General features: G+C 36.0%; 4 protein-coding genes across 9 annotated transcripts; 2 read left to right on the forward strand and 2 right to left on the reverse strand.

Moving 5' to 3' along the window:
* The first annotated feature begins 1,155 nt into the window (after nucleotides 1-1,155).
* On the forward strand, nucleotides 1,156-5,385 carry LOC105213174 (phenoloxidase-activating factor 1). Of its 3 annotated transcripts, none has more exons than XM_054229225.1 (4): nucleotides 1,156-1,253; nucleotides 3,835-4,020; nucleotides 4,074-4,287; nucleotides 4,656-5,385. In XM_054229225.1, exons 2-4 carry the CDS (start codon nucleotides 4,017-4,019, stop codon nucleotides 5,251-5,253), a joined length of 816 nt encoding a protein of 271 aa, XP_054085200.1. In that variant the 5' UTR covers nucleotides 1,156-1,253; nucleotides 3,835-4,016; the 3' UTR covers nucleotides 5,254-5,385. The 3 variants fall into 3 exon arrangements, with proteins under 3 accessions (XP_054085200.1, XP_011184106.2, XP_011184107.2); XM_011185804.3 differs by having other exon boundaries at nucleotides 1,162-1,400; XM_011185805.3 differs by having other exon boundaries at nucleotides 1,162-1,400; nucleotides 4,086-4,287.
* Nucleotides 5,386-9,322: 3,937 nt separating this feature from the next.
* Nucleotides 9,323-14,741, reverse strand: LOC105213173 (neutral alpha-glucosidase AB). 3 transcript variants are annotated; one of them, XM_011185802.3, is made up of 9 exons: nucleotides 14,500-14,741; nucleotides 12,767-12,877; nucleotides 12,562-12,703; nucleotides 12,398-12,492; nucleotides 11,886-12,335; nucleotides 11,712-11,818; nucleotides 11,184-11,651; nucleotides 10,218-11,128; nucleotides 9,323-10,153 (listed from the first exon to the last, which is right to left on the reverse strand). In XM_011185802.3, the coding sequence occupies exons 2-9, from the start codon at nucleotides 12,865-12,867 to the stop codon at nucleotides 9,725-9,727; spliced, it is 2,703 nt and encodes a 900-aa protein (XP_011184104.1). In that variant the 5' UTR covers nucleotides 12,868-12,877; nucleotides 14,500-14,741; the 3' UTR covers nucleotides 9,323-9,724. The 3 variants fall into 3 exon arrangements, with proteins under 3 accessions (XP_011184104.1, XP_028896797.1, XP_011184103.1); XM_029040964.2 differs by having other exon boundaries at nucleotides 12,398-12,495; XM_011185801.3 differs by having other exon boundaries at nucleotides 12,398-12,495; nucleotides 12,767-12,880; nucleotides 14,500-14,660.
* Nucleotides 14,742-15,305: 564 nt separating this feature from the next.
* Nucleotides 15,306-18,139, forward strand: LOC105213172 (aryl hydrocarbon receptor nuclear translocator homolog). 2 transcript variants are annotated; one of them, XM_029040965.2, is made up of 2 exons: nucleotides 15,306-15,438; nucleotides 15,524-18,139. In XM_029040965.2, the coding sequence occupies exon 2, from the start codon at nucleotides 15,735-15,737 to the stop codon at nucleotides 17,679-17,681; it is 1,947 nt and encodes a 648-aa protein (XP_028896798.1). In that variant the 5' UTR covers nucleotides 15,306-15,438; nucleotides 15,524-15,734; the 3' UTR covers nucleotides 17,682-18,139. The 2 variants fall into 2 exon arrangements, with proteins under 2 accessions (XP_028896798.1, XP_028896799.1); XM_029040966.2 differs by having other exon boundaries at nucleotides 15,321-15,438; nucleotides 15,564-18,139.
* An 814-nt stretch (nucleotides 18,140-18,953) lies between these two features.
* LOC105213171 (splicing factor 3B subunit 5) lies at nucleotides 18,954-19,426 on the reverse strand. Its single transcript, XM_011185799.3, has one exon. The coding sequence runs from the start codon at nucleotides 19,305-19,307 to the stop codon at nucleotides 19,050-19,052; it is 258 nt and encodes an 85-aa protein (XP_011184101.1). The 5' UTR covers nucleotides 19,308-19,426; the 3' UTR covers nucleotides 18,954-19,049.
* Between the last annotated feature and the right edge of the window lie 727 nt (nucleotides 19,427-20,153).

Below are 20,153 nucleotides of genomic sequence, written 5' to 3' on the forward strand. Positions count from 1 at the left end.
ACTCAAGTTATCGCGTACATGGACGGACAGACAGACATTCCGATTTGAACTCTAATCGTCGTTCTGAGCATATTGGTCTATATATCTCCATATCTAATTCGTTTAGTTTTAGGATTTACAACCAAATATTATGTGAACATATTATCTATGCAACATGTTGCGAAGTATAAAAATTGAAGAGTATAAAATGTTCGTTTACACCCAAACTTAGTCCTCCTTTACTTGGTAGATAACATTTACTTCTGATTTATTATTTGTCTGAACCATAATTGAAACATTTTAATGAAATGTTCAAAATCGGACGCAACCACGTGTATTTGTCAAGAAAATACCCTGAAGAGTCACCATCGATTCGCCATTTCTCTAACTATATACATATATAAATTGGAATGCAATTCCGCATATTCCTAAGCGGATACCTCATTGAAGTGGTTTTCCTCAATGCTATCGTGTTATGGTTTTCGGTTTTTTGACAAGTTTTGACTATTGTGAATTGCACAAATGGAAAATGGAGTCATATGTAGAAGTTCACGTAAGAGGGAGGCCTCCACTCCGATGGAAGGGCCAGGTGGAGGAGGACCTGTCTTCGCTTGGAATTTCCAATTGGCGCCAAACTGCCAAAAAGGAGAGATGCGTGGCGCGCTGTTGTGGACTCGGCTATAACCGCGTAAGCGCTATCTACGCCAGTCAAGAAGAAGGATTGCACAAATGATAAATCACTGTTAAAATAACATACAAAATTTGATTTTCTACCAAAAAAATAACTATTATTGATATTATAATAGTAAATAAAGTTTGGTTTTTTTAACTATCCACTAACCTTTGGCGAATCAAAAACAACTTACTACTCATTAAAGTGACCAAACCGCTTGCTATTTTATTTTAATTGTTTAATCCACTTTGAATTATACCAATTGCTTGTTCAATTCGCCATACTTCTAGGTTTAGCGAGTCGATATGTTAATACACATTACTAGCTGCCGCTTGTGCCCACACTTTTGTGAACGCGTGTATACATTCCACTGCAATTAACTCACTAATACATACGCAAATATACACATGCTACTTATAACATCGATACTCAGCAAACTGTCATAAAATTATAAAGAGATCATATTAAAATCAATAAGTATTCGCAAATCTTATTGTCTTAGACAAGTATGGGACGGCAACGTGTCTACAGCTTTGATTTCGGTCAGTCGAGAATGTGAGCACGTTCCGGTATAACGATAGCGCACCACAGTGTTTGAACAGTAAACAAACTTTTTGCTATATATTGTTGTCAAATTGAAATTTAAATACACTCATATCTACATACATAAATACAAATATGTCTAATAAAGTGAATATTTATGTTGTTGTGTTTGTCTGTCTTTCAATCGCGGCTGGACAAAGTAGCGGTGAGCATTAGCACACATTTAATTTCTAGATTTATACAAAAATAAATTTCAACGTAATTGAAACATTAGCCGAACCGAATCGAACCTGTGAAATCTATTGAATAAATAAAGTCATTGATAATAAAGTTCACATTCAGTTCAGATCAAATCAGCTGCATTTTTTCCAAGTCCAACAACAGTGTCTAAATCAATTCAATCGATAATTCAAATCGCTCTTTTCGTGCTGAGTAACACCTGTAAATCTTCTGATTGGCATTTTCTCTTAACTAAACCTCTATTCGCATAAAAATTTTATCACATTCGCAAAAACATAATGTATTAACACTTGAAGAATATGAACTATTCCATGCTATTTTTATACTCTCGCAACAAAAGTTGCTAAGAGAGTATTATAGTTTTGTCCACATAACGGTTGTTTGTAAGTCCTAAAACTAAACGAGTTAGATATAGGGTTATATATACCAAAATGATCAGGGTGACGAGTAAAGTTCAAATCCGGATGTCTGTCCGTCCGTGCAAGCTGTAACTTGAGTAAAAATTGAGATATCTTAATGAAACTTGGAACACGTGTTCCTTGGCACCATAAGAAGGTTAAGTTCAAAGATGGGTGGAATCGGACCACTGCCACGCCCACAAAATGGCTATAACCAAAAACACATAAAGAGCTATAACTAAGCCATAAATAAAGTTATGAAAATAACATTTGGAACATGAGATCGCATTAGGAAGGGGCATATTTGAATGTAATTTGTTTGGAAAAGTGGGCGTGGTCCCGCCCCCAAATAGGTTTTTTGTACATATCTTGCAAACCAATAAAGCTATATAAACCAAACTTTCTGCAGTCGTTTCTTTTAGCCGTTTCCTTATACACTCTAAAAATTCAAGAAATCGGATAATAACCACGTCCACCTCCCATACAAAGGTTAGGTTGAAAATTACTAAAAGTGGGTTAACTCACGAGAAACGTCAGAAACACCAAATTTTACATAAGAAATTGCAGAAGGAAGCTGCACTGAGATTTTTTTTCAAAATGGAAAATGGGCGTCGCCCACTTATGGGTCAAAAACCATATCTCAAGAACTACTCGACAGATTTCAATGAAATTCGGTATATAATATTTTCTTGACACCCTGATGACACGTGAGGAAAATGGATGAAATTGGTTCACAACCACAACAACTTCCCATATAACTAAATTTTGAATTCCATCTGATTCCTTTACTTTATAATGTATACATAAGCAACCGATAAAGATAGCGAAATAAAACTTTACACAAATACTGTATTTGAGCTGTGACATCACTTGTGGAAAAATTGTCAAAATCGAACCATGACTTTTCAAGGCCCCTGATATCAAACATGAAGAACTCAGTGCCTAAGGGTAATTTTTCACCGAAAATATAGGTAAATCTCTAAATAAATTGCGAGAGTATAAAATGTTCGGTTGCACCCGAACTTAGCCTTTCCTTACTTGTTTATAATACATCTAAAGGGTGATCCATTTCGAGGTTCCCTACTTTTTGAAAGAAAAAACACAGAAATTTCAAAACTTATGCGGAATGTTTTTTTTTGTATTCGAAAGAACATTCTTCGGCATTTATTATTTAAAGATATTCACCCCGGCTACGTTTCAGGTAGTTCATCCGTTTAGTGCAATTTTCGTTCACTCGTTCGAGCATTTCGACTGGTAACTGGCGAATAACACGCGTGATGTTGTGCTCCAACATCCCGATCAATTTATCATAAATCCATTGATTGATGCGATGTGTGGGACGTGGCGCCGGTTTTCGTGTACACTCTCAACGTGCTGGATGTGGTCTATTCGGTCGAATATTAGCCTATAATGATTGCTGGGTCTCAAGATGGGTGATGGTGTTGCGAATAGTATGCTGATTATGTTAACGATAATTTGAGCGAAACGCGCGAAACACATTCCTTACAGAACATGTAAACGTGTGATCTCTCAAAAAATGGCTTTTTAAAAAATTACCTCTACTTGGATCACCCGTAATTATGTTATTCACCCTTGTATCAATTTTTGGGGTACTTTGGCATGGTTCGCATAAAAGGAGCTTGATTTAAGAACACATCGTTAAATAATTTTTTATGACCCCAATCGAAAGGAAGAAAGAACTGCCTACGTCATCCAATGACAAAAACAGCATTCGAATTATTAACCGATTTAATTTTTTTTTCATTTTTCGACAATCAGCGAACACATCCGCTTCCACTCGTGGACGAAACCAAACTAAGTGTCTGATGTAGCTGTGGTATTTAACGACTACCACTCCACTTCAAATGGTTTCGAAACGAGTCTCCCATCAACCAACGACAGTCACTCAAATTGTACTATAATTCTATCATAAAATATTACCACAATGTCCAAAGCACAGCCTTTTTAATCAAACAAAAAATTTAACTTACTACTTTTTAGCCGTATACTGTAATAACGGCAGGGGTGAGTGTAAGGAGTTTCAGTATTGCCATTCGCTTTACAAGAATTCACCAATCGACGTAAACTCCATACATTATTGTGATCTAAGCTCAGGTATCGTCTGCTGTCCACGAACGGAATTTAACTTTGAAACGCGATTTGGGACAGATACGTATGCTGAAATGGGTAACTATATTTATTAAGCGTTTAAACTTTCATTACTTACGTATATAAACAAAAACAATTTCCAGCTTGTATGGAGTATGCAAAATTTGCACCCAGTACTTGTTCAGGACCACTGATCTATGGCGGTGTGAAAGCGAAGCCAAAGGAGTTCCCCTCGGTCGCACTACTCGGAACAAAAGATAATAATACCGGTGCAATAGATTGGTACTGTGGTGGCACTTTGATAAGCAGACGATTTGTCATTACGGCAGCCCATTGTTTTCGAGTGTAAGTATATATGTATGTATTTATAACTGTCGTTAAACTCTCCAATTTCTGGTCAGTCGAGTAGAACTCTATAGGCCTATGTCACAATAACATCGTCGGACATTCGTCGTCTGCGGTGTTCGCCGCTGCCAATGGTCATAGGTCCATAGGTCCATAAATCTTCCGCAAAACCTTTCTCCCGAAAACTTCTAGTCTCATTCCATCGGATGTCGACATCGTCCACGCTTCTGCACCATGAAGCAGGAAGAGAATGATGACGGACTTGTAGAGTTTGGTTTTGGTGAAGTAATCATATAAACATATATTATAAGTTAATATTTTTACCGATGCAGTAATTCCACCAACATTTTCATGATATTCACTTTCAGTTCCACCAGCATAAATATCGTACGCTTAGGCGAATTAGATTACAATACCACCAATGATGACACACAAACGCAAGATTTCAATGTAGTGCACGCCGTTTTACACCCAAGCTACAATTTAGACCGATACAATGATATTGCACTCATCGAACTGGATCGCGATGCAATACTTAATGAATATGTCATTCCCGCTTGTTTGCCACCAAAAACAACTCAGGATACAAGATTCACAGCTGTTGGTTGGGGTAAAACCGAAAAGGGGGACGCATCATCACATCTGCTCAAGGTGGAATTGGATTTGTTTACCGGCGATCAGTGTGCTAAATCTGTGCCGGTACAAGAAAATCTGGAAATGGGTCTTAAAGAACGCACGCAAATATGTGCCGGCAGTCATAAGCATAACATTGACACATGCAACGGCGACTCTGGTGGACCGCTTTATGTGCGGCATAAAAGTTATCATTGTATGCTGCAATTGGCCGCAATTACTTCATTTGGTTATGTGCAGTGTGGCACTGCCGACATCCCTAGTATTAATACAAAGGTGAATTTGTATTTAAGCTGGATTGAGAATGTCGTATGGGATGTGAGCCCACTATAAAATACAATTGAATACGATAGTTTTATAAAAATTTATACAAAACCTTTATTTTTTTAAATCTATGCGTAGAATACACCCATTGTAAGCAATTTCAATAAAAATAAACTACTCTGAGTCTAATATTGAAAAAAACAAAGATTCTCTAGTTTATTTACACAGCCACAAATGTTTTTGGGGTCGCTGAATCCGAATCCCCCATTAAGTCAAGGTTTTGACATAACCCCAGAAAACCATTATTACAGCGTTTTTAAAACTTGATCGCATTCGCTTGAAACTCGTTATTAGCGGGTTTTCGGTGTTGTTGTTTTTTTTTTATTTCAATATTTACAATTCAATATAAAGGGTGATTTTTTAAGAGCTTGATAACTTTTTAAAAAAAAAAAACGCATAAAATTTGCAAAATCTCATCGGTTCTTTATTTGAAACGTTAGATTGGTTCATGACATTTACTTTTTGAAGATAATTTCATTTAAATGTTGACCGCGGCTGCGTCTTAGGTGGTCCATTCGGAAAGTCCAATTTTGGGCAACTTTTTCGAGCATTTCGGCCGGAATAGCCCGAATTTCTTCGGAAATGTTGTCTTCCAAAGCTGGAATAGTTGCTGGCTTATTTCTGTAGACTTTAGACTTGACGTAGCCCCACAAAAAATAGTCTAAAGGCGTTAAATCGCATGATCTTGGTGGCCAACTTACGGGTCCATTTCTTGAGATGAATTGTTCTCCGAAGTTTTCCCTCAAAATGGCCATAGAATCGCGAGCTGTGTGGCATGTAGCGCCATCTTGTTGAAACCACATGTCAACCAAGTTCAGTTCTTCCATTTTTGGCAACAAAAAGTTTGTTAGCATCGAACGATAGCGATCGCCATTCACCGTAACGTTGCGTCCAACAGCATCTTTGAAAAAATACGGTCCAATGATTCCACCAGCGTACAAACCACACCAAACAGTGCATTTTTCGGGATGCATGGGCAGTTCTTGAACGGCTTCTGGTTGCTCTTCACCCCAAATGCGGCAATTTTGCTTATTTACGTAGCCATTCAACCAGAAATGAGCCTCATCGCTGAACAAAATTTGTCGATAAACACATTTCGAACCGAACACTGATTTTGGTAATAAAATTCAATGATTTGCAAGCGTTGCTCGTTAGTAAGTCTATTCATGATGAAATGTCAAAGCATACTGAGCATCTTTCTCTTTGACACCATGTCTGAAATCCCACGTGATCTGTCAAATACTAATGCATGAAAATCCTAACCTCAAAAAAATCACCCGTTATTTCAATATATACGATTTACATTGATCAATTTGCATGACTACAAGGTCCATTGTACTTCTCGCTCTTCCAGCAATTATTGGACCTCTTACCGGCACTACATAATAGGCATACACGCAGTGTGGCTAAAAATCTTAATAAACCCAATCATATTCTTCTACACTATCAAGCATTTGTTAGAGTCAACTTCATACATGTTGATGCTCATACGTTAAAAAAAACAAGTAAGGAAAGGCTAAGTTCGAGTGTAACCGAACATTTTATACTCTCGCAATTTATTGAAGAAATTTTATTAAGATAACGCACAAATAAATTCGGCATAAAGTTTAATAGAATAACGAAAATCGTCCTATATAGTGTATGAGGGCTGCGGAAATTCCTGAACCGATTTCATTCATTTTCACCAGCAAGGTACACTATATCCAAGACTATACACTCACTTAATTTCGCTAAGATATCTCACATATTAATCAATACATATATGCAGATTGGAGCCCAACGAATTTTTGAAAAACCTATAATTAGGTATATGTTGTGATGTTGTGACCCGATTTTAATAATTTTTGGAACAGAGACACACTATTGGAAGAAAACAATTTCCTCTGAATTACATTAAATTAGCTGAGAGATTTACCCATATGTTCGGTTAAAATTTAACCTTAGGCGCTGAGTTCAACATGTTCGATATCTGGGGCCTTGAAAAGTTATAGTCCGTTTTCAACAATTTTTTCACAAGTGATGCCACAGATCATATACTGTATTTGTGTAAAGTTTTATTTCGTTATCATCATTGGTTCCTAATGTATATATTATAAAGTGAAGGATTTAGATGGAATTCAAAAGTGAGTTATAAAGAAAGTAGTCGTGGTTGTGAACCGATTTCAGCCATTTTCCACACATGTCATCAGGGTGTCAATAAAATATTATATACCGAATTTCATTGAAATCTGTCGAGTAGTTCCTGAGATATGGTTTTTGACCCATAAGTGGGCGATGCCACGCCCATTTTCCATTTTGTAAAAAAATCTCAGTGCAGCTTCCTTCTGCCATTTCTTATGTAAAATTTGGTGTTTCTGACGTTTCTCGTTAGTGAGTTAACGCACTTTTAGTCATTTTCAACCTAACCTTTGTATGGGAGGTGGGCGTGGTTATTATCCGATTTCTTTCATTTTTGGACTGTATATGGAAACGGGTAAAAGAAACGACTGCAGAAAGTTTGGTTTATATAGCTTTATTGGTTTACAAGATATATACAAAAAACATATTTGGGGGCATGGTCACGCCCATTTTTCCAAAAAAATTACATCCAAATGTGCCCCTCCCTAATGCGATCCTATGTTCCAAATTTTATTTTCATAACTTTATTTATGGCTTAGTTATAGCTCTTTATGTGTTTTTGGTTATCGACATTTTGTGGGCGTGGCAGTGGTCCGATTCCGCCCATCTTCGAACTTAACCTTCTTATGGTGCCAAGGAACACGTGTTCCAAGTTTCATTAAGATATCTCAATTTTTACTCAAGTTACAGCTTGCACGGACGGACAGACGGACGGACGGACAGACAGACATCCGGATTTGAACTTTACTCGTCACCCTGATCACTTTGGTATATATAGCCCTATATCTAACTCGTTTAGTTTTAGGACTTACAAACAACCGTTATGTGGACAAAACTATAATACTCTCTTTAGCAACTTTTGTTGCGAGAGTATAAAAAAAGTTGATGCTCATACGTTCGTTGAATCGTGTGAATATTATATACATATTACATTCAAATAGTCGACAACGAACGGTTAACCATATAGTTAATCGAATACTAGACAACTAGACATGTGTGTCTCGGGTATAAGGGAGAAACAAAGGGGAAAGCCATCCAAACACTAAGACAACTGCAGTCACAAGACGACAATTCCCAGGACTGCTAAGTCTGAGGAGAAAGCTCTCTTGGAGGAACCCGCCTAGAAGGCAGAACTTCACTCTACTAGCAGCAATCCAGTAGGCAAAAAACCTTAAAACCTCAGGCCACGCCTGTGACTAAGAATCTTTACTCTGGAAAGAGACAAAAGTACTGCCTCGTATAAAAAGGAATGGTAGTTGGAAGCCCTACAATAGCAAGCCATCCACTGAAAAGCGTGGTAGGGTGCATATCACACATAATGAGCCGAATTACAAACGGTAAAAGGTGCACTCTCACATTCCACCTACTGGACCTAATAGTGGACACCGCCCCATAAAAATTGGCGCCCAGAACGACCACCACACTTGCCCTGGACTAAAGCCGGTTTCTTACCAGAACCCCTAATTTCACCCAAGCAGCGAAATAAGAAAGCAGCGCTAATTTCTCCTTGTCGAATATGGACACTTCAACCCATATCCATCTTCCCTATAGAGCGCAGAAACACAAACCGCAACCGGATAACTGCTGATAATTGCATGACCACCTTTAAGCATTTTTCAATGGAGGGTGGCGTTCAACGCATTACAACTAAACATATAAACACTTACGCAAAATCACATATAGGATGTGATTGCACACCCACACACATAATAAAACACAAATTGTTGCTAATATGAACGTGCAAGTAATTTTTATTTGTGAAACACCAATATATTGAAATTTAACAGTTTTACATACTAAAATACATTCACCAATTTAATATAAGTTTAAATTTTTAATAATAATTTTTGCTTTTTTTTCATACTATTTTTTTTATAATCATTTTTAAATTTTTTTTATAAAAATTTTAATATTTTTAAATTTTTTTTTCATAATATGTAACTTTTAATTTTTTTAAAAATTTTTGTTTTTTTGTGAATACGATTATAATTGTTTTAGTTTTGATAATAAAAAGTGCCTAATAGGTGGCATGTTGTTCGAATGGACGAAAGCACTCCAGCGTTGAAAGTGTTCGATGCAGTGCTCGCTGGTGGAAGCAGAGGACGAGAATGACCTCCACTCCGTTAGAAAGATCAGGTGCAGAACAACCTGATTTCGCTTGGTATTTCCAACTGACGAGCAGAGAAAAAAGAAATGAATGGCGCGCTTCTGTTGATTCGGCTATAATCGCGTAAGCGGTGCCTACGCCAATCACAACAACAATAGGTGCATAGAGAAGCGTACATATAATAAAATAATGTCAATTATCGAGTACAAACAGCATCCCTGAGTTATGCAATTGCTTTATACTGTTTTTGCAGTTTTAATAGTTAAGTCTAATGTTATATATTTGCTGAACCGAAGTGCCAGGCTTGCGTATAGCAATAGCCTCGCCGTGAGGTAGCACCTCCAGCTCTTGCGAAACACCATCTATAATAAGTGTGGCCGATTTGGGTACACGTTCCAACCCAGCTATGACAATACGCTCAATCCAAGCGGGTGTCTTATATTTGAGTTTGCCAATTGGATTTACATCCAACTTGTTATTTTCGAAATTGAATTTTATATAGTTGTGTATGCCATTGCGATAATCGAACGATTTCTCATCGTCCACATAAAGTGTACCCTCAGCTTTACCCTCACGATTCAAACATATAACCAAGGTGTATGGGTCATTCTTCATGAGTGTTGAGGCACGGCGTATACGTTCCTTTTTAGGTATAATAGTACCGCCGCGTTGGAATACAGGAATCTAAATAGAAAGTTTAGTTTATATAACAAGAGTTTCAAGTTATAAGCGCTTGCAGGCAACTCACCGTATCACTTTCGACGGGAATGCTTTCATAGCCGACGTTGGTGAACCGCTTCAATGTGTCGATGTTATACCATACATCACCGTTACTTTTATCATCAATTGCTGGGAAATAAACATTCACTTTCTTAACACCCTGTTCAATTACGGGACGCACAAGCAAACGATCCTGCAAGAGGAACTCATTGTCAATGGCAAACGCCTCTTTGTCTTTGGGATAATGTGTTAGCAGTGGACGCATAATAGGTTCGCCAGTCACTTCATGTTCGTAGAACATTGTGTACCATAGTGGCAAATAGGAGTAACGCTTTCGCAGCGCTTCGCGTACAATTAGACGTGTCTTTTCGCCGTACACCCACGGTTCACGACGTTTAGTTTCAAGATGGGCATGACCACGGAAGAAAGGCAAGAATGCACCTGTTTGATACCAACGTTCAAATAATTCAGCATTCGGGTTGCCAAAGAAACCACCGACATCAGCACCGCAGAAGGAGAAACCGGCCACTGCTTCAGTCAAACACATTTTAATGGAATGCTGCAAGTGACCCCAGTCGGCCATATTGTCACCGGTCCAAATTAGGGCATACCGTTGTGTACCAGCAAAATGGGAACGTGTCAATATGAATGGACGTTGATTTGGATCACGACCCATTAAGCCCTCGAATGTGCTCAGCGCGTGCATGTGTCCATACAAATTATGTACATCACGATGTTCCCAATTGCCGTAATGTATAACATCCTTAGACATTGTCACCTCAGGGCCATTAAATACGGATGGCTCGTTCATGTCATTCCAAATCATGACATCAGTCGTAGTAGCCTTATAATTCGCTGGCAAATATTGACTAGCATAATATGCACGCGCCTCCGGATTGAAGAAGTCCGTGTAGCTAGCAGCACCAGGCCAGCACCAACCTAAATCAAATGTATATTACACAATTTGAAAGCGTTAATATCTTGGGAAACAAACCTTCGTAGTCATTGCCATCGCGTGTCTTAACATAATAACCGCGTTCAGTACAATCGTGATGGAAGAAATAATGATTATCCCGCTTAACATGTGGGTCAACAATCACCACCAGATGACGACCAACCGCAGTCAAATTCTTAATCATGCCAAGTGGATTGGGAAATTTATACTGATCCCACGTGAAGTAGCGCTTACCGTCTGTATGCTCAATATCCATCCACATTGTGTCCATTGGGATATCATATTCATCAAATTTGCGGGAAACATAAGCAACATCGAGCTCATTATTGTAATTCCAACGGGACTGGTGATAAGCAATCGTCCACATTTGTGGTAAAGGCGCCGTGCCAGTAAGCGATGTATATTGCTTGAAAGTATCCAGTGGAGATGGGCCCAACAAAACGAATACATCAATAATACCTGATTCAGACATAAAGTGTGCCGCTGGTGCATCAGTTTTACGAGAGCCTACAAGAGAATACGCAAATCAAATACTAATAGTTCTCACGAGTATCAATTTTCACTTGCCTGAGACAAAGTTGACGATCGAGGATACAACATTCTTTTCAGCAGTGTCTATATCAACCCATGTTTCTGCTGCATTTTGCCAATAGACAGCAGCAGTGCGTTGAGTACTAATTTAAAAATTATTCAATATGTAAAATTCACATGTTTTACTTTGTAATTCAAAAGGAAACTTGCCCATGCCCATAAAGTACTGGTACAGAACCGTACAATGCCATCTTACTGTCGAGTATATACTCGAATACATCGGTATTGTATAAACGGTAAGGATCTGTACCAGCGGTAGATTTCAAAGCAAATGTGTCCGCATGTTCGGGTATGCCAAAAAGGACATCTGCTTCTGGGAAGCTAAAATCGAGCGCAACTGCTTCCGGTCCATATGGTTTTGAATCGTGATGTGCATTGAATTTCTCCTCCCATGCACCATAATCCGTGATTTCATCTGCAGCATCGTTAGCAGCAGGTTTCGTTCGCAAATGCTCAAAAGTCATAAGACCTTTAGCGTTTACCGAGACGGTAAGAACATCATTTTGATAGAAATCAATACGGAATGGATCGCTGATGACCACGGCTTTATTGGCACCCGATGTAATAGTGAATTCAGCATCACCTTCTTGCACTTTAATGCTGTAAAACATGTAATGAAGAAAATTTAAAATTTACATTGTTTTGTTCACTTAAAAACATACCTTCCAGGCTTTGGTGCCGACTTCAATGCATCAGTTACCCTGTAGCGTGATTTCAAAGGAGTTTTCTCATCCACTAACAAACGGAATGTATTGTCCTGCTTGTAAGGAATTATGTTACATTATATAATAAAACAACTACAATAAGTAGAAATAGTATGTTCTACCTCCAAGGCTTCTATTTTCAATGTAAAAACGTGCTTGTTAATCTTATGTTGTAGTTCTGCAGTTACAGAATCGGCATATATATTGAGCGTACCAGGCAACAAAGCAAATTTAGAATTGTTTGGTTTTACATTGCGACAACGCCTATAAATAGAGCATATTAATAATTTATCGATCATGGCATGTGATGCAATTAATTTGAATTACCTGCAAAAGCTGCTTTGTTCACATGTTTTGAATTTAGTGTGGTCAACGCTAACCGCATATTCGAATACGCACAATATTAAGAGAAATATTGTCAAACGCATCTTGACGTAGCTACTGAAACGGTGCAACATAATTATTATAAATGTGAATCGTTTACTTTTTTAATATACAATCTGCTTATAATTTTCTATATGAATATAAAAAAATATTTTGTCATTTTATTTCAATATTTTAACAAGTTATTTAAACAATTGGGCAGGTATTTTAAAAGCACTTTCTTCGCTAAAATTTTATGTAAAATGTTGTTTTTGAATTTTCACATTTATTTTTTAAGGGCAGTTATGAAATTTTGAAAAAGTTTAATTTAAAGTAGGTATATTTATTTAAAAGTATATTTAATTTATTTATTATTTTATTTTTATGTAAATTACGATCGAAGTCAATTATACTATATTGATATAACGATCGATAAAAACTTTTTCCAACTGTGTACGTTACATAGTACACATGTATATATATATATATACATACACACATACAGATATATATATACATATATATCTGTATATATATATATACATATATATCTGTATATATATATATATATATATCTGTATATATATATATATATATATCTGTATATATATATATATATATATCTGTATATATATATATATATATATATATCTGTATGTGTGTATGTACCTAATTATATAAGTACATATGTAGGTACATATATATAGGCGCTTAAAGAAAGACACGTCAGTTTTTGGTTAGATAATTTCTTCTCTAGTATCTTATTCTGCAAGTTTTATTCCAATTTTTGTGGTTTTGAAAATATTCAAACTATATTTCATACAAATCATTTCCTAATCCAACTTATTTTGCCAACGAAATAATTTTACATTAATTTCACTAAATTCAGTTGGGAATTTAGAAAATTTGAATTTCAAAATTGACTTTAATTTATTTTTTATTTAAAATCAATTATATTATATTTCTGTAATGTAAAGATCGATAGTAATTATTCATTAATGTATATTACATATAATATAATTATATAGATATGTATGTATGTATGTATCTGCAGGCGAAGAAGGCTTAAAGACACGTCAGGTTTCACTAATTTGCGCATTTAACTTATCTGTTTGAAATAGTGATACGTTTATTTCTATTGCACAATTCAATTTTTGTATAATTTTTGTCAATTATATTATATTTATATAAAGATCGTTAGTAAGTTGTTCATCAATGTACGTTATATCACTGTGGTACGTTACATAGGACATAATTATGTAGATATGTATCTAAAGGCTGCTAAAAGACACGTCAGTATTCGTTGATACAATTTCGGTTCTAAGGTGTGTTAGGAATATTGAAAATCCATTAGTTAATTAGCGCATTTTATTTTAATATACGGCCAAATATATGATGTTTATGTAAATTACATATAACATAATTACAACAATGTAAATTGCATAGAACATAATTATGTAGATATGTATCTAAAGACACGTCAGGTTTTGGTGAGCTAATTTGTTTTTCAGCATTTTATTCTGCAAATATACGTATATATAATGTGGTCACCTTGAAAACTATTCGCACAATTGATGTTTAATATCATTCCAAATTTATGTAGTTTTGAAAATATTTAAACGATATTTTATACCAAAAACAACAAATTAATTTTTACTCCGATTGTTTACATCAAGTAAATAAAATGATTTACTCACCGAATCAACACTTATTGTGTTGTACTTTGCCAAAGATTTTTGCCGATTTTTATTCAATCTTCACTAATTCCCTAAATTATTAGTTTTATTCACAATATTTGCCGGCAACGGGCTCTTACAATTTGCAGTTTATTTCGCTGATAAAAGACTTGCAAACCCAAATATTTCCGCAATGTAAAAAGTGTTGCATTTAGACATTACGGTGGGGGGATTTTAAGGGAACGATTTCACAAGTACCAAGTTGTTGTAAAAATGGCATATACTGTTCAATTTTAATTATAATTATTTTTTACAAAACTATTAAATAAGTTCACAAGATTCGTTTCATATTTAAACTAATATATATTTATCCATACTCATAAAATTATTGTATATGAAAAATATGGCAACATTGAAAATTACATTATTGCATATTTTTTGGCGTTTATAAATGTGGTCCAAAAGGTGGCGTAAAATAGTTCTCTAAAATAGGGAACACACTTATTCAGGAAGGTAAAGCTTCATATTTTGAATATTTTCGGATTAACTTTTAATTTAATAAGATTTAAAGGAAATTTTCATATATTTAAATCAGATCTTGTACTGTTGGAACTCATAAATGGTTGATACTTTGTGGATGTTGTTTACAATCATTGCCACCCGCTATTGATATGATAAAAACTATTTTTAAAATTATTTAACATATCGCTCTCCCAATTAATTAGACTATAAATTCGGCTAATGTGTAAGTACATCAGAATTATTTTTTTGTAAAACTTTTTTGAAAATAATAATTATTATAAATAAATCAATATACACAATAATAAAATGCTGGTAACGCTCGCCCTGTCTACCGTGTACAGTCAACTTTGCTGTAAACATTGGTAGATTTTTCGTGTAGAAATTCTATGTAATTCGCTAAAGTTAATGAAAAATTGTAATAAAAATTATAATAAGCATGTAAGAATTGTTTTATCTCATTTAGTCATTGCGATTCGTGTCACACTACAATGATATACGCAAATATCTGTGTTTTAATCTTTAGCAATTAAATTCAGAGAAAATTCTCCGTTTTTACTACGTAGACAAAGTGCTTGCAACCTCATTCCGATCCGCACCACACCATTAGAACAACAACTGTTCTATACAAAGAGAACAACGCAACGAGAACTGTCACCACGAAATCATTCACCCAAATTCGAAAGCCATAGTTGAGACAATATTAAACCGTAATAAATACATTACATATTCAAGTCATGGACGAATCAAATATGCAGGATAAGGAACGTTTTGCTAGTAGGGAAAATCATTGTGAAATTGAAAGACGTCGAAGAAACAAAATGACGGCCTATATCACTGAGCTTTCCGATATGGTACCCACCTGCAGTGCTCTAGCGCGTAAACCAGATAAACTGACTATACTCCGTATGGCAGTTGCGCATATGAAAGCTTTGCGTGGCACTGGCAATACCAGTAGTGATGGCACTTACAAACCATCTTTTCTTACTGATCAGGAATTAAAGCATTTAATATTAGAAGCAGCTGACGGATTTCTATTTGTAGTGTCTTGTGATTCTGGACGTGTAATTTATGTTTCTGACTCAGTTACTCCAGTGCTGAACTATACGCAAAGTGATTGGTATGGCACGAGTTTGTATGAACACATTCATCCTGATGATCGTGAGAAGATACGTGAACAATTATCCACACAAGAATCGCAAAATACTGGTCGTATACTTGATCTTAAGACAGGTACAGTGAAAAAGGAGGGACACCAATCGTCTATGCGCCTTAGCATGGGTGCACGTCGTGGCTTTATATGTCGAATGCGTGTTGGCAATGTGAATCCAGATACAATGGTTGCTGGTCATTTAAATCGTTTAAAGCAAAGGAACTCACTCGGCCCTTCTCGCGACGGCACTAATTATGCTGTAGTGCACTGTACAGGATACATTAAGAACTGGCCACCAACCGATATGTTTCCCAGTGTACATATGGAACGTCCTGTTGACGACGAAATGCATTCATCACATTGCTGCCTTGTGGCAATCGGTCGCTTACAGGTGACATCAACAGCCTCCAATGATATGACAAACTCAAACAATCAATCAGAATTTATAACCCGTCATGCAATGGATGGAAAATACACTTTTGTCGACCAACGCGTTATGAATGTTCTCGGTTATACGCCAACAGATTTACTTGGAAAAATTTGCTACGATTTCTGTCACACTGAAGATCAAATGAATGTTAAGGATAGCTTTGATCAAGTACTTAAGCAAAAAGGAAATTTTTCGCTTATGTATCGTGCTCGTGCTAAAAATGGTGACTACGTTTGGTTACGAACCCATGTTAATGCCTTTCTAAATCCCTACACCGAAGAAGTGGAATATATCGTATGTACAAATAGTTCAGCAAAAACTCTACACTCAAACACGGGTCATGATGCTAATACCCCAGATCAATCGACTGCTGAACATGTCTACGTAGCACCCGTGGTGGACTACACTTTACAAGCACGTCGTGATGTTACACCATCGGCAGCCACTGCGGATGGTATGTATACAACACATGGTATGATCGGATCGCACATACCCGCACAAAGTGCAATGACCGGACAGCAAGCCAATAATGTACCACGCCCTGGTTCGGCACAAAACGCCGTAGCCTACAATTATGATGCTACACATTCGCCACTAAGTGGATATCCAGCAAATGCAAGTGGTCCTTCTCCGAATACAGCGCACATGGCGAAAATTCCGAAAGCTAACAGTTCTCCAACTCCCGCAGCGCCAACCTGGACTACTCTTCGTCAACAACAAACCGTATCCGAAGGCTATCAATACAATCAAACGAGTCCAGCACGATCACCGAGTGGTCCAACATACACTCAATTGAGCGCAGGTAATACCCGGCAAGGTAGTTATCACACCGGCAACAACACGCAAGGTGCTCCTCCGACACCTGCAAATGCTCCTGGTATGTGGGGTGATTGGCAAAACCCCACTCAACCACAACATCCGCATGGACCACATGCCGCCCCTCACGCCGGTCATGTACCGCATGGCGTCCATGGCGCACATGTACAAGCCGGTCAACCGCAAGGTCAGGAGTTCTCCGATATGCTACAAATGTTGGACCAAAGCGGCACAACTACATTTGAAGACCTCAACATCAATATGTTCAACACGCAATTTGAATAAGTAATGCCCAACAAGAAATCAAAAAATTAACCATGCATTTGCATAGGTTTGTTACATACATATGTACATATGTATGAAATAGTATGTCATGTGAAAAATATGTAAAAGTATTACCATAAGCAAAGTAATTTTTAGAATTATTTTAGTAATTAAAATAACTTTTTGTGGCAATTTTGTAAAAGCTAATTTAGATTAAAGATTTAAAACGTATAGAGTTTAAGTAAATACCGCTCGAACCGCTACACATTATTATTGGCGATAAAGCACGTTTAAAAATAATACCAGAAATCGTCACGATACTCCATATTTTACATTTTACATATTCATTCGCTCAAACTTTGTTGCGAACTATCAGGGCACCCACTCGAATAGCGCTGTACACGTCAAATATTAAATTTTGTCATTACACCGACATAAAAACTAAATAAAACCATTAAGAAAAATAATACAATTTAGAATCTACACTTTTTTTTGAAGAGGGATCAGTAACTTATAAATAAAAATTATAGTATCTATACATTTTCTTTTCACTGTGGTTTACACATACATAAACGTATATATGAGTGATCACCTAAATATGAGTATATAGTTTATGTTTGCATCAATGTCATTACTTACACTTATTTTATTATTTATCAAAATATGTATTGGATATCACACATGTACATACTCATACTATATAATTGTTGTATGAGTATTAAGGCCAAACAATAACAGTCGAAAATTTAAAAGATGCTGAAACGGCAACACTTGATACAATTGCATGGAAATGACCATCAACAGTTTATATATCTGTAAATATAAACAAATATGTGTGCATATTTTAATTTTTTATACGGTGCTATTGTGCTCGTTATTATATTGTATGCAAGCAAAAGAACAATTTCAAAACGTCATAAATTCGTTCAAATCTATAGGTTTATTATTTATATTAATAAACTTATTAATTATTAATATTAGATGTGCGTGCATTAGTTGTAAGAATATAGTGTTTATATATATAATATATTTGTATACCGTCACAAGAAGTTACACTTTCCGAAACTAAATGCTTCTATAACATTAAAATTATCTTGGGTATAAATTATATGTAAAATATTGCACTTTATTATATGACAATGTACTTTTATTTCAAATAAAGTTTATCCCTTTGATAAATCGTCAAATATATTATTTTCAATTTGTGTAAACCTCGACTTACATGGGATCATTGTCGAAACATAAAATGAACGAATCATATTAAAAATAAACTTTTGAATAAAGAAACCAGAATTATTTTTTCCACACCAACTCAATATTTATTTATTAATATAAAATAACATATCTTGGTTTAATACACGTTACAGTACAATTAATGGCAACTAACATCTAATCTTCAGCTTTCTCTGGTGGCGGTCCACATGGCTGCAACATACGCTCCATCAAATTAAATCGGATGCGTGCTTTCGACTCATTTTCAGCAATTGCAAAATAGTTCAGCATATCATAGTGGCCCATATAACTGGCTAGGGAATCGCGATGTTGATTAGTTAGCCATTCAAATTTTGTTGTATCCGCATGTCCGGTACCGATGTACTTGCTCTGTAAATGTTCTAGTTGACTGTGTATATTGTATCTTTCACCCATTATAGAAATTTTATATTAGAATAAATCAATGCTACTGTAATTGAAAAACTAAACTTTATTTACTGTTGAAAACACCGAATCAATGTTGTGTTTTTTCTAGAGATGTGCAAAACAGCAGTGATAAATATTTGTAGTGCAGTCTCGATAATTTTGTCCGACTCATATTCCCAGCAAGTCATGGGTACTGAAACTCCAATACATTCAAAGAAATTTTAATAACACCACTACATACACACATATGCAACAAAGGGCGAAATGTGCATAAACATTTACCTCAACTCTTCTTTCGTACAGCAGCCTGAATGATAGAAAGAAACAACCAAAGTTCTCGTGTTTAAACAAGTTTTGTTTTGAGCTACATATATCATGGCTGCTTGTGAAGTATTATTTTGCGTGTTTTATTTAAATCAGTGAAGCCTAATTAAAGTTTAAATTATTGAAGCACGCATTTTTAAATAAGTAAAGTTTGCTAAAGCCAAAATATGGAATTGAAGAGGGTGGTACAGTAATACTTCATTGCATTGTCAATTCGAAGCACACAATAGAAGCTACCCCAACAATGGTCAATGGTCTTTCATCCGTGATTGTACCAATACCATTCCCCAAATTGTGCAAGAGGTATATATAAATTGTTAAATGATGAATGTAATGTGCAAGAAAGGGATGAACGATCACACGTACACAATAGTTTCGGGTACTTTTGTCAATTCGCCCTTAAGAATGGCATAGAAACTTTCATTGAAACTGCCAGTACCGCTCCCTGGCATTTCACCGAAGAATTCGCTGGTACCTGTCTTGCAGGGCAGTGATCGAACTCAGGGAAATCCTTGGAAATCCGTTACAATA

Source organism: Zeugodacus cucurbitae, chromosome 2 (assembly GCF_028554725.1).
Source record: "Zeugodacus cucurbitae isolate PBARC_wt_2022May chromosome 2, idZeuCucr1.2, whole genome shotgun sequence".
In the NCBI taxonomy this organism is placed as follows: domain Eukaryota; kingdom Metazoa; phylum Arthropoda; class Insecta; order Diptera; family Tephritidae; genus Zeugodacus; species Zeugodacus cucurbitae.

Excerpts from the sequence above, each read along its gene's own strand:
- LOC105213172 (XM_029040965.2), top strand. The coding sequence starts at position 15,735 with ATGGACGAATCAAATATGCAGGATAAGGAACGTTTTGCTAGTAGGGAA.
- LOC105213171 (XM_011185799.3), bottom strand. The coding sequence starts at position 19,307 with ATGGGTGAAAGATACAATATACACAGTCAACTAGAACATTTACAGAGC.
- LOC105213174 (XM_011185804.3), top strand. The coding sequence starts at position 1,331 with ATGTCTAATAAAGTGAATATTTATGTTGTTGTGTTTGTCTGTCTTTCA. Across the intron at positions 4,021-4,073 it reads AGATACGTATGCTGAAATGG|AACAATTTCCAGCTTGTATG; the intron begins GTAACTATATTT and ends TATATAAACAAA. Across the intron at positions 4,288-4,655 it reads GCAGCCCATTGTTTTCGAGT|TTCCACCAGCATAAATATCG; the intron begins GTAAGTATATAT and ends ATTCACTTTCAG.
- LOC105213173 (XM_029040964.2), bottom strand. The coding sequence starts at position 12,867 with ATGCGTTTGACAATATTTCTCTTAATATTGTGCGTATTCGAATATGCG. Across the intron at positions 11,819-11,885 it reads CCAGTACTTTATGGGCATGG|TACTCAACGCACTGCTGCTG; the intron begins GCAAGTTTCCTT and ends TTTTTAAATTAG. Across the intron at positions 10,154-10,217 it reads TTCCCGTCGAAAGTGATACG|ATTCCTGTATTCCAACGCGG; the intron begins GTGAGTTGCCTG and ends CTTTCTATTTAG.